At 46.2% G+C, this 12,893-nt stretch overlaps 1 protein-coding gene across 5 annotated transcripts in view; it reads left to right on the plus strand.

Moving 5' to 3' along the window:
• Positions 1–12,893, plus strand: part of MCF2L2 (MCF.2 cell line derived transforming sequence-like 2) — a 644,468-nt gene that overhangs the window by 261,168 nt on the left and 370,407 nt on the right. For all 5 annotated transcript variants that reach the window (XM_075340561.1, XM_075340557.1, XM_075340558.1 and 2 more), the window contains exon 9: positions 1,856–1,970. In XM_075340561.1, coding sequence (XP_075196676.1) covers positions 1,856–1,970 — 115 coding nt within the window. The remainder of the gene's footprint in view (positions 1–1,855; positions 1,971–12,893) is intronic.

The following is a 12,893-nucleotide window of genomic DNA, read 5'->3' on the forward strand; positions in this document are numbered from 1 at the left end:
TGTCTAACGCTGAAAATTAATTTTGTATCAGTAAAAACATTAGCAACAAATTAAGGTTAAATGTATATACAGTGCCTACAAGTAGAATTCAACCCCCTGCAGATTTAGCAGGTTTGATAAGATGCAAATAAGTTAGAGCCTGCAAACTTCAAACAAGAGCAGGATTTATTAACAGATGCATAAATCTTACAAACCAACAAGTTATGTTGCTCAGTTAAATTTTAATAAATTTTCAACATAAAAGTGTGGGTCAATTATTTTTTAACCCCTAGGTTTAATATTTTGTGGAATAACCCTTGTTTGCAATTACAGCTAATAATCGTCTTTTATAAGACCTGATCAGGCCGGCACAGGTCTCTGGAGTTATCTTGGCCCATTCCTCCATGCAGATCTTCTCCAAGTTATCTAGGTTCTTTGGGTGTCTCATGTGTACTTTAATCTTGAGCTCCTTCCACAAGTTTTCAATTGGGTTAAGGTCAGGAGACTGACTAGGCCACTGCAACACCTTGATTTTTTCCCTCTTGAACCAGGCCTTGGTTTTCTTGGCTGTGTGCTTTGGGTCGTTGTCTTGTTGGAAGATGAAATGACGACCCATCTTAAGATCCTTGATGGAGGAGCAGAGGTTCTTGGCCAAAATCTCCAGGTAGGCCGTGCTATCCATCTTCTTATGGATGCGGACCAGATGGCTAGGCCCCTTGGCTGAGAAACAGCCCCACAGCATGATGCTGCCACCACCATGCTTGACTGTAGGGATGGTAATCTTGGGGTCGTATGCAGTGCAATCCAGTCTCCAAACGTCACGTGTGTGGTTGGCACCAAAGATCTCGATCTTGGTCTCATCAGACCAGAGAACCTTGAACCAGTCTGTCTCAGAGTCCTCCAAGTGATCATGAGCAAACTGTAGATGAGCCTTGACATGACGCTTTGAAAGTAAAGGTACCTTACATGCTCGTCTGGAACGGAGACCAATGCGGTGGAGTACGTTACTTATGGTATTGACTGAAACCAATGTCCACACTGCCATGAGATCTTCCCGGAGCTCCTTCCTTGTTGTCCTTGGGTTAGCCTTGACTCTTCGGACAAGCCTGGCCTCGGCATGGGTGGAAACTTTCAAAGGCTGTCCAGGCCGTGGAAGGCTAACAGTAGTTCCATAAGCCTTCCACTTCCGGATGATGCTCCCAACAGTGGAGACAGGTAGGCCCAACTCCTTGGAAAGGGTTTTGTACCCCTTGCCAGCCTTGTGACCCTCCACGATCTTGTCTCTGATGGCCTTGAAATGCTCCTTTGTCTTTCCCATGTTGACCAAGTATGAGTGCTGTTCACAAGTTTGGGGAGGGTCTTAATTAGTCAGAAAAGGCTGGAAAAAGAGATAATTAATCCAAACATGTGAAACTCATTGTTCTTTGTGCCTGAAATACTTCTTAATACTTTAGAGGAACCAAACAGAATTCTTGTGGTTTGAGGGGTTGAATAATAAATGACCCTCTGAATAAACTTTTCACAATTTAAAAAAAAAAATATAAAAAGAAATAACATTCTTTTTTTGCTGCTTTGCATTTCACACTTCCAGGCTGATCTACAATCCAAATGTCACAATGCCAAGTTAATTCTGAATGTGTAAACCTGCTAAATCTGCAGGGGGTTGAATACTACTTGTAGGCACTGTACATGAGAATGTTTCTGCCATTATTTTCTAGTCCCGGTCGTTATTTCTCATACCGCTGATATATACCGCCATGATATGGCTAGTCAAAGTGATCTAGAGCTATAATTCTATGATGTTACTATAAGGTTTTCACATTTTCTGTTAGTCTTCTGCATTTGCTTAGATTCTTTTCTGCCCTGTTCACACCAGGTTACTGGCTCAGTTGGATGAAACAGATAAAGCTTTCAACCAGTTTTGGAGTCGCCATCATCTGAAATTAGAACAGTGCCTGCAGCTGCGACACTTCGAGCATGACTTCAGAGAGGTAATTCTAGTATAATTGAAATCCATTGGGGCATATTTCTGAAACGTTTCCACTATCTGAGAGTTTGATCACACTGGCGTATAAAAAATCGGTCCCATTCTCATCCAGGAGAATGGGACCAGTGAAATATGTTTAGTAAGCCTTGGCGTGCTACCAATGAGGGTATTAATGCTTGTCTGAGGAATGTGCTGCCACACGCTGAATTCACTTGGACACACAAATCATCAAGATCCGCTGCTGGCAGCTGCCTTTGCAATTCACCAACAAATGATGTCCTAGCTATGATTGATTAGAGGCAAGTAGTGATGAGTGAGCACTTCCATGCTCGGTATGAGACGTAACGAGTAGTTGGATGCTCGGATGGGCGCAACTCGAGACAGAGAATAATGTAAATCAATGGGGAGCTCAAACATTTTGCTGGAAAATCTTTGAGTACCGAAGCAGGGTAGTGCTCGCTCATCACTAGAGACATGTTCAGAGACGCTGCAAACCATGGTAGCACGTAAAGCCCACACAAGCTGTTCACAGTAGCATGAGAAACCTGTGGCCTGGCATCATTATGTTCAAAATCAGTACACTTTGGTGAAATGGTCGTGCTACTGGTTTCATCACCAAATCAGTGTGAAGATTTGCTCATACCACCGTATATATCGGATGAGTGTCATCTGATTTTTTTATCAGATTGCACTCTGATCAATGATATATTAGGGACAGTGCTGATCAGTGGGTTTTTTTCTCCTACCAATTCTGCATGAAAAAAAAAATGCATCATGTTGCGATTTGACGCACAAATCAGATGCCACACACCCATTCAAGTGCATGGAGAACATAGGACTGCACTTGGACGTCATCTGAGTGCTGTCCGATTTCCACGGACTCACACAGTGGGAGAAGATGGAGAAATTGTTGTCTATCTTCTCGCCATAGTGTGCTCCGATTCTCTCATCGGAGAACATCAGATCACATAATGCTGACACTCGGATCAAACTTTGACCAGAATTTGATCAGAGTGTCATTAGCATAATCGACCCTATACCTTCGCATGAAAGAATCTACAGTAGAGTTACCCTAGCCTAACATTGGAATGAACGAAGACTAGAGCAGTCTGGCTACCATTCATTGTGCCAACTCTGGTAGTACAACTGGTATAACACAAAGTTCTTGTCATATTCAAGTAAGGGCATGTAGTGATCCATATTGTACTCAAGGTGGAATAGGACGTCTTGTACCAAACCTAAGCCTAAGGCATCAAACATTAGGCGCACAAATCATCAGAAGACGCTTTGTAACCGGGCTATGACCCAGAAATCCAACTCCAGATGCTTCATTGATGTCACACACTGCTCCCAAAGGTTCTCATACTGAAAAAAATTAGATGTTTTGAAACTTTGTTCCCATTTTGTCATCACTTGCATATCACAAACAGTTCTAGCCATCCAGTGATTTCCATAATTCTACGACTTTTACTTCTTGGTGTTGCAACTTACCATGTATTCTAGGAAATTTCCACACCTCCTATTGTACTCAAGTCCTACAACAGGTTTGCATTCTTACAAAAATAGCTAAAGGCACCGTCACACACAGAGATAAATCTTTGGCAGATCTGTGGTTGCAGTGAAATCATGGACATATTGTTCCATTTGTACACGGCCACAAACCTGGCACTGATTGTCCACAATTTCACTGCAACCACAGATCTGCCGCAGATTTATCTCTGTGTGTGACAGGGCCTTAAGATTTACCTTGCTTTTATTGAAGGTAATGTCATCTTTCATTCTTTCGAAAGGAATGCTTATGTCTAAACATATTTGGGAATGTTATGAATGTTTTAAATACTTCAACTGTGTAATCATGTGAAAAAATAAAGGCACCCCAACCATTTTTAAATGTAGATACTTTGATATTTAATATTAATATACAATTATGGCCAAAAGTGTTGGCACCCTTGAACTTGTTCCAGAAAGTGAAGTATTTCTCCCAGAAAATTATTGCAATTACATGTTTTTGTTATATACATTTATTTCCTTTGTGTATATTGGAAAAACACAAACAAACAGCGAAAAAAAAAGCAAATTGGGCATAATGTCACACCTAACCCCCAAAAGTGGGCCTGACAAAATTGTTGACACATTTAACTTGATATTTGGTTGCACACCATTTGGAATAAATAACTGTAATCAATCGCTTCCTATGACAAAGAACAAGCTTCTTCACCTCTCAACTGGAATTTTGGACAACTTTTTTTACAAACTGCTCCAGGTCGCTCATATTTGAAGGATGCCTTCTCCCAATAGCAAATTAAGATCTCTCCACAGGTTTTTGATGGGATTTAGATCCAGATTCATTACTGGCCACTTCAGAACTCTCCAGCACTATGTTTCCATCCATTTCTGAATGATTCTTGAAGTATGTTTGGGGTCATTGTCCTGCTGGAAGACCCATGACATAAGACGCAAACCCAGCTTTCTGACACTGGACTCTACATTGCAATCCAAAATCCTTTTGTAATCTTTAGATTTCATAATGCTTTCCACAGTCAAGGCACCCAGTACCAGAGGCAGCAAAACAATCCCAAAACATGTTTGAACCTCCACCATATTTGACTGTAGGTACTGTGTTCATTTCTTTGTAGGCCTCATTTCCTTTTGGTAAACAGTAGAGGGATGTGCTTTACCAAAAAGCTCAGTCTTGGTCTCATCTGTCCACCAGACACTTTTCCAGAAGGATTTTGGCTTACTCATGTACATTTTGGCAAATTGTAGTCTAGCTTTTTTATGTCTCTGTGTCAGCAGTGGGGTCCTCCTGGGTCTCCCAGCACAGCGTTTTATTTCCTTCAAATGTTGATGGATAGTTTACACTGAGACTGTTGCACCCTGAGCCTGCAGGACAGCTTGAATTTCTTTGGAATTTGATTGGGGCTGCTTATTCACCATCTGTACTATCCTGCGTTCTAACTTTTCACAAATTTTTCCCTGCTGTCCACATCCAGGGAGATTAGCTACAGTGCCATGGGTTTTAAACTTCTTGATTTTGTTGCAAAGATAGAATCAACTTTTGCCTTTTTTAACTGGTTTAAGCTGATTTTCATATTGTCCACACCTGTTACTTGTCACAGGTGAGTGTGAACGACCATCACATGCTTAAAAAAGTTGTTTACCCACAATTTTGGAAAGGTGCCAACAATTTTGTCTGGCCCATTTTAAGGGAATTGTGGGAAATTATGTCCAATTTTCCTTTTTTCTCTGTTTTTGTCTTGTTCCAATACATGCAAAGGAAATAAATATGTGAATAACAAAACATATATAATTGCAATAATTTTCTGGGAGAAATAATTCATTTTCTGGAACAATTTCAAGGGCGCTAATACTTTTGGCCATGACTGTATAATGATAAAGGTGATGGATTTTAATACAGAAAACCTGGTAAAAATTCCAATATTTCCCATTTACTTCCATGTTTTTATAGCTTGGTACTGCCCCTTTCACAAAAAATAACCTCCAAACGGAGTTTCTTCAAAATGTTTGAAGTTATCAGGTTTCCTGTAAGCAGTTCATCCTGATTTACGTCCCCTCACAACATATTAAGTTTTGATCCAGAGTTTGACTTGGTTTTTCAGCTGTGACAGGCATGCTAAAATGCATGTGCATTATGACCGTCTGAATGAGGCCTAAGGATTTATTTACAATTCAAGATTATCATCAACAAGCTTTTCTAGAAACACTTAATTCACAATTCTTTTGCAGTGTAGACAGGTTATTCATTACCTAATGAACAAGCAAAATGCTTGTTCGTCAAATGAAATTCTCTTTTGTGCTGTACAAAAGATCATTGTTCTCGGCAGCACGTCACCCTTTTTAACCAGGACTTGTGCTGCAGAGACCAGTGGCAGTCTGTGCACACTGAACCATCTATTACTTGACATCTCTATGAGGGATACTTCTGTCTTCATAAATTATACCCACTTAATTACTATATCTAGAAATAATGACAAGACAACTTCCATTGGACGAATGGCCACAGCTTTATTTAACAAGTATATATATATATATATCTTTACCGCGGCTCAACATGCTGCCCCTTTAATTAAAACCATAACTGATATATATATATATACATTCCAAACACCAAAAACCAAACACCGATAGGTCCATCCCAGAAGCAACCAATTCTTCCTATCCCCTGGCCGTATCCTAAAACCAGCCCAAGGGACCACCTCGGCCATGACCAAAACCGACCCGAGGTGTGAGAGGTATTAACGTTCCATCGTTAAATACCCCTCCCCCGAACCTGCAGGACCTACGCCCACAAGTTCCCAATTTCTTACGAAGCCACTACCCCTGAGTGACTTCGTACCACCAACCGAGTATCGGTACTCCCAGCCTCTGACAACGGACCTATCCCCCCGCTGTGACAAACAAATCTTCCCATTCTTATCTTTTTATTTAGTTATTTTCATTTATTTATTTTTCCATTTTTTTTAAATATATATATATATATATATATATTATTATTACTTTTTCTTTTCTTCTTTTTTTTTTTTTTTTTATAATTAATTAGGGCGGGTGGGTGGGCCACGCTGATCCTCCTGCAGCAAGAGGAGGTAACCACTGCCTCACCCCACCTATATACCCCCCTGATCAGCCAGCCTCCTACCCTATCCCCCCAATCACAACTGCCCCCTTTTCACCAATCCCATAACCCCATAGAATGCACACTTCTGCATTCCAAACATTAACCCCTTCAGACCCTAGCCACCTCCAGATTGTCATGGGCTTATTCGCCCTTATAGGGCTCACTTGCCCTCTTGACATCTCTATGAGGGATACTTCTGTCTTCATAAATTATACCCACTTAATTACTATATCTAGAAATAATGACAAGACAACTTCCATTGGACGAATGGCCACAGCTTTATTTAACAAGTATATATATATATATATATATATATATATATATATATATATCTTTCCTGCGGCTCAACATGCCGCCCCTTTAATTAAAACCATAACTGATATATATATATATACATTCCAAACACCACAAACCAAACACCAATAGGTCCGTCCCAGAAGCAACCAATTCTTCCTATCACCTGGCCGTATCCTAAAACCAGCCCAAGGGACCACCTCGGCCGTGACCAAAACCGACCCGAGGTGTGAGAGGTATTAACGTTCCATCGTTAAATACCCCTCCCCCGAACCTGCAGGACCTACGTCCACAAGTTCCCAATTTCTTACGAAGCCACTACCCCCCTGAGTGACTTCGTACCACCAACCGAGTATCGGTACTCCCAGCCTCTGACAACGGACCTATCCCCCCGCCACCGACCGGCCACGTGACCCCTTACATGGCCCGGGCCCTCCACACCCCCACTGCGCACTCCAAACCTTCCCGCAAACCGAGCATCCACAGATCCAAACCAATATCAGTGAGATGAACTCTGTCCTGCCGCAAATATTGATCCGACGACTCCTCTAAGTCCCTGTGCCGCACGACAAAGCCTCCATTCCACGCCACAAACTGGCCACTCGCCCTGTTCAACTTGCTATGCGCCCTGTTAATCCGCTAGACTGACCTGGCAAAACGCCAACTCATCCGAGCCACGATATCTGACCAGACGATAACGATACACGGAAACTCTCACCACACTAGCCAAAGGTCCAACTTAATTTTCCGCTTCAAATCTCTGGCTGCCCGCACTCCCAAATCATTTCCTCCCGCATGTAAATTAAAACCTTGGGATCCTGGTCAATCCTAGCATAATATGCTACCTCCGCGCATACTCTCCCCCACATCAAACCACGAATCCCAATCCATTTTACTCGCGCCTCCCCTCTCGCCATTCCGAGTTGTCGACCGTCCGTAAGCACGTCCGCCCGCAACGCCCCCCAGTACACGTAGGAGTGCCCGAGTACACAGACAAGACACACACCTATAAGCTTATAAACACCATTAAGAACAGAAAAAACCCACATGCCGCACAGCCATTAAACATCCCCTATTAACCTCCAAACTGAATCGATCGCCCTCACGCGATTCCTTGGCACTGCTCCCACCCGTGCCAAACAAGACTTCAATATTGCTACAAATTTAAATTTGAACAACGATGACCCGTCCTCATGCCTCAGGAAGGAGCCAGGGTAACCCCCGCGCATCCTTAAAACCTGCCACCTGTGCAACAGGACACCAGTGGTGTCCTGGAATGCCATACAATACCGTCAAATGTCCGCGACCCATCTGATCCGTTTTGGAACGGTGCAAAGTACATTCAACTCGACCGTCCCCCAGCCCAACATCCCCTATTAAAAGGCCTCCTGCCACCTGCTTTGCAGGACTAATCAATTCACTAATGTGAAAAGCACCAAAAAACGACAAAACAAGCGCCACCGCAAACAATGCCTGCTCATACTGTGAACTGTGATGAACACACCTCGCCCAAACAACGCACCATAAGTGCCAACAAGTGAATAGAAATTGGTCTTCTTGTGTCCCGAGCCCTCGGCCCTTTCCTAAAACCTTCCATGGCTTGCCGCACCAGAAAATCTTTTGTAGCATCTGTAACCACGTGCAATTTAGACAAAAACGCTAGTGCCGCCAACCTGTGTCCCATCACCGACACTGATCGGCCCGCCAAAATTCTCAGCTAACAAACGTGAAAACCCCCAACACCCATCCATTGTAACCAGGCCCCATTAAACCCTCTCGTTCCAATTCTTCCCATTTCTTCCACACCGGCTGATAACGGCACCAAGTGATCTCGGTCACCGATCTCCTAATCCGTTCGAAAGGGACACCGATGCCAGATCACACAGCCAGCCTGGACATTGTTCTCCATCCTCGTCCACCCCCGGCACCAGTCTCCTGAACCTGTGACACTGAAATCAAAACAGTGTGTCAGCCACCCCAATTTTGTACCCCCAGCACATGCCTTGTCACCACACAAATGTTGAAATCCAAGCAACGCAGCACCAAATGCCTTAAATACCCCACTACTGGGGGTGATTTTGCTCACAAAGTGTTAACCTTTTTTCCAACAAATTCTGAACCCCACAACTCGATTGCCACTACAATCAGAAAGGGTTCGAGCAACACCAGATTTTTTACCAACCCTTTCTCCTTCCACAGCCGTGGCCACTCCCCAACACCCCAGTGAGTCTGAAAATCGCTCCAAAACCAACCGCTCCTGCCGCATCCGTAAACAGTTCCAGCTGACTATAGGACATTGTTATACTCATCCACAACGTCTTTCCATTGTACTTGTCAAAAAAGGAGTCCCAAACCAGCAAGTCCCCTTTAATCACCTTTTCCACTCTAACAAAGTGATTTGGCGATACGACACCTGAGGTCGCACTTGCCCATCTTCTATTGAATATCCGCCCCATCGGCATAATGCGACATGCAAAATTTAATTTACTGAACACCGGCTGCAAAACCCTCAACCTTACCTTTCTTGCCTGATACAACGCTCTAACAAACGCTTTAAATCCACCAACTTCTCTTCTGGCAGCCGGCACTCCATGGCAACCGTATCGATTTCGATGCCCAAGCAACATAAAAACCGTCGCTGGTCCTTCCATTTTTTTCTTTGCCAACAACATACCAAAACTCAGCGCAATCCGCTCCAAAGTAAACAATAACAAGGAACAAACCGAGGAACCCGCCGACCCAACGCACAAAAAATCATCCAGATAGTAAATTACTGAATGAACCCCTGCAACATCCCGCACTCCCCATTCCAGAAAGAAACTAAATGCTTCAAAATAAGCACATGAAATAGAACAACCCATGGGCAGGCAGAGATCACATAATATTCTCCATTCCACATGCACCACAACAAATGATGGCTATCTGGATTGACCGGAAGCAAGCGAAAAGCCGCTTCCACATCTGATTTCGCCATCAACACCCCCTGTCCTGCCGCTCGCACTAATTCAAACGCCCTAGCAAATGAAATGCAAGAAACTGTGGACAGATCCGGTGAGATCCCATCATTAACCGACAACCCGGCCGGGTAAGATTACTGATGTAAGAGCCTGAATTTCATCGGCTCTTTCTTGGGCACAACCCCCCAATGGCGAAATCCTGAGGTTAGGGAATGGAGGGTCCTTACACGGACCCGCCATCCGACCAAGCTCCACCTCCTTAGTTAGCTTGTCCCTCCCAACTTCCGGGTGTTCCGTTGCAGACCTCAACTTACCTGGGTGAAAAACTGGTGCCCGAGAAACAAACGGGAACCTGCAACCGTCAACCAAAACCGTGCCGTAATAACCCTTCCGCCTGTACATCCGTATACCTATTTAGATAGGGAAGCAACCCTCTACTTTCACTGGCATCCTCCCTCTTTCCAGCCCCTTCCCCTGACTTCCCCTTTTCTTTTTAAAACACCTGACCAACGGGTGGGCACCTCAGCAACCGGAATTCTCGTGCTTGAACCGACACGAGGCCCCAAACTTGCAGTGCCCCTCATTACACTGTCAATATGCCCCCTTTCTTTTGCCAGCCGGCGACCCATTGCTCATACCCGGGATCCCGGCACCCCCACGAAAGGGCTGAGCCGGAGCCGTCATCAACCGCATCCACAAGGATATATCCTTGTGGTCCCATCTAAGGCCAGGACGCAGAGCCTTCTGTTGCCGGAACTGCTCATCATATCTTAACCACCCCAAACCTCCGTACACTCGATATGCCTCCCCACTGGAATCCATATAGCCTAAAAGGGGCAGAGCAATGCTCCGGCTCCATCTCCCTGATGATACTAGCTAGTATGGCAAACGTTTTCAGCCAATTAGTAAAGGTTCTGGGGATGAACCTATATCTCCTCTTCTCCTCATCCTCTTTTTCCTTCTTTGAATCGCTTAGTTTAACTTTAATCGAGATTAAACTTCTCCAGGGGGAGCAGGGAAAATATTTCCCCATACTCCCCCTTCCAAATTGTTTCCTTCACCTCCTTCTTCAAATGGACCCCCAGCGGACTCTCAAAGCACACATACACTTTGCTCCGCGCCCTGTCATCTAAACGAACTACCTCATCCTCTTTCTCCTTGTCTGCATCCTTCTCCTTCGCCGTCTCAACCCCAGCCGCAACCCGGCCACTTGTGCTTCCACCGCAACCGCAACTCCAGCTCCCTGCACACCTTCCTCCTGTGCCACTGCAACCGATTGCCCAGCCCCAGTGGGGCCCACTCATGCACCCGCCGGAAACACGGACCCGCTTGCTCCCGATCACTTTGCCACCAACCCCTGAAACATGTACTTACAGCCGCAACCGACCCCCCACCCCCAGAACCCACAACATTATGCACAATCGATGATCTCTCACCGGGCTGCCTCTGGTCCGATCCTGGAGCAGCCGTGACAAGATATTCCTGCTGTCGCTCCTCTCCTCCAGATGCGTTCATTCGACGTTCCTCATCGGCGGAATCCATGGTGCTGCTGGCGTCCTCAGGGGGGACCCTCGGAGGGACAAACCGCTCCCGGCGGCCATCAACCCCCGCGGTCATCGCCCCTGCTCCGCCAATTGTCTCCTGCTGGTCGTCCGCCTTTTTAACGGACGCGGCATCCTGCCGCCATCAGCCCTCGCCGGATCACTGCCCATCTGTGAAGCCACCGCTCCATCGGCCGTCCTCAGAGGTCTCCCTCCCTGCTGGCTGCAGGAATGCCGTATCCAGTCCGCCATCTGCTGGGTCCGCCCTCCAGCCAGAACCCCGCTGGAGGGGACCGTCACCATTGATCGCAGTCTGTGGCCGTGCCGACTGCAGGAGCCACCATCCCCTCCTCCCTGGCTGCCGTCCTCTGGCTTCTCGCTCACTCCAGCCCACTGCCGATTCCGCCGCGGGCGGCTCCCCTGCTGCCACCTCAAGCTGGGCTCTGCCCCCCGGCCCGCATGTCACCGGGGGCTGCCATACGGCTGGTCCGGGTCCTTGCAGGCCGCGAACCGGAAGTAGGCCTCAGTGTAGCTCCGCCCACTTCCGGCTCATGGGGTCACAGATGCGGATTCCTCCCGGTGACCGGAGGGGAACCAGGGAACATTCGCGGGCTCCCCTGTCCCGGAGGGTCCCCGAGGGGGCTCCGAAACAGTACTCTAATTCCCCCAGCCAGGGAGTAGCGCTCCGGTGGCCGCGAGCCTGAGCGCGCAGCTCAGGCCGAGGTGCAGGATCAGGCACCACCGGACCGGGAGCGCACACTGCAGCCAGCTGCTCACGCAGTGCCTCGAATCCCAGCACTCCAGAGGCTCCCCGGACCATCTCCATCAGGGCCTCCAAGTCAGAAATCCTGCAGCTCTCCCGATGATGATGATGACCACCAGCACTTCCAGCAGCATGTGGCCACGCTGATCTTCCTACAGCAAGAGGAGGTAACCACTGCCTCACCCCACCTATATACCCCCCTGATCAGCCAGCCTCCTACCCTATCCCCCCAATCACAACTGCCCCCTTTTCACCAATCCCATAACTCCATAGAATGCACACTTCTGCATTCCAAACATTAACCCCTTCAGACCCTAGCCCCCTCCAGATTGTCATGGGCTTATTCGCCCTTATAGGGCTCACTTGCCCTCTGATCATTTAATGCACATCAGAAGAGCTGGCTGCCTGTGTAAACCTGCAATTGAATGACCACTTATTGGTAAATATTTATCTATCGGAAGTCATTTAATTCCGCTAGCTGTGCAGTGTAATTCTACCTTAAGTCGGTATTTTTTTTCCTCAAGCACAATGTAAGTTCTTAGAAACAAGAGTAATGCCGGCGTCACACGGTACGATATATCGGGCGATATATCGTCGGGGTCACGTCGTTAGTGACGCACATCCGGCATCGTTAGACATATCGTACCGTGTGACACCTCCGAACGACTGTGAACGAGCAAAAATACTCCCCTTATCATTGCTCGTTGACACGTCGTTCATTTTCAAAATGTCGGTC

The sequence above is a fragment of the Anomaloglossus baeobatrachus genome, chromosome 3 (genome assembly GCF_048569485.1).
Source record: "Anomaloglossus baeobatrachus isolate aAnoBae1 chromosome 3, aAnoBae1.hap1, whole genome shotgun sequence".
Taxonomy (NCBI): Eukaryota; Metazoa; Chordata; class Amphibia; order Anura; family Aromobatidae; genus Anomaloglossus; species Anomaloglossus baeobatrachus.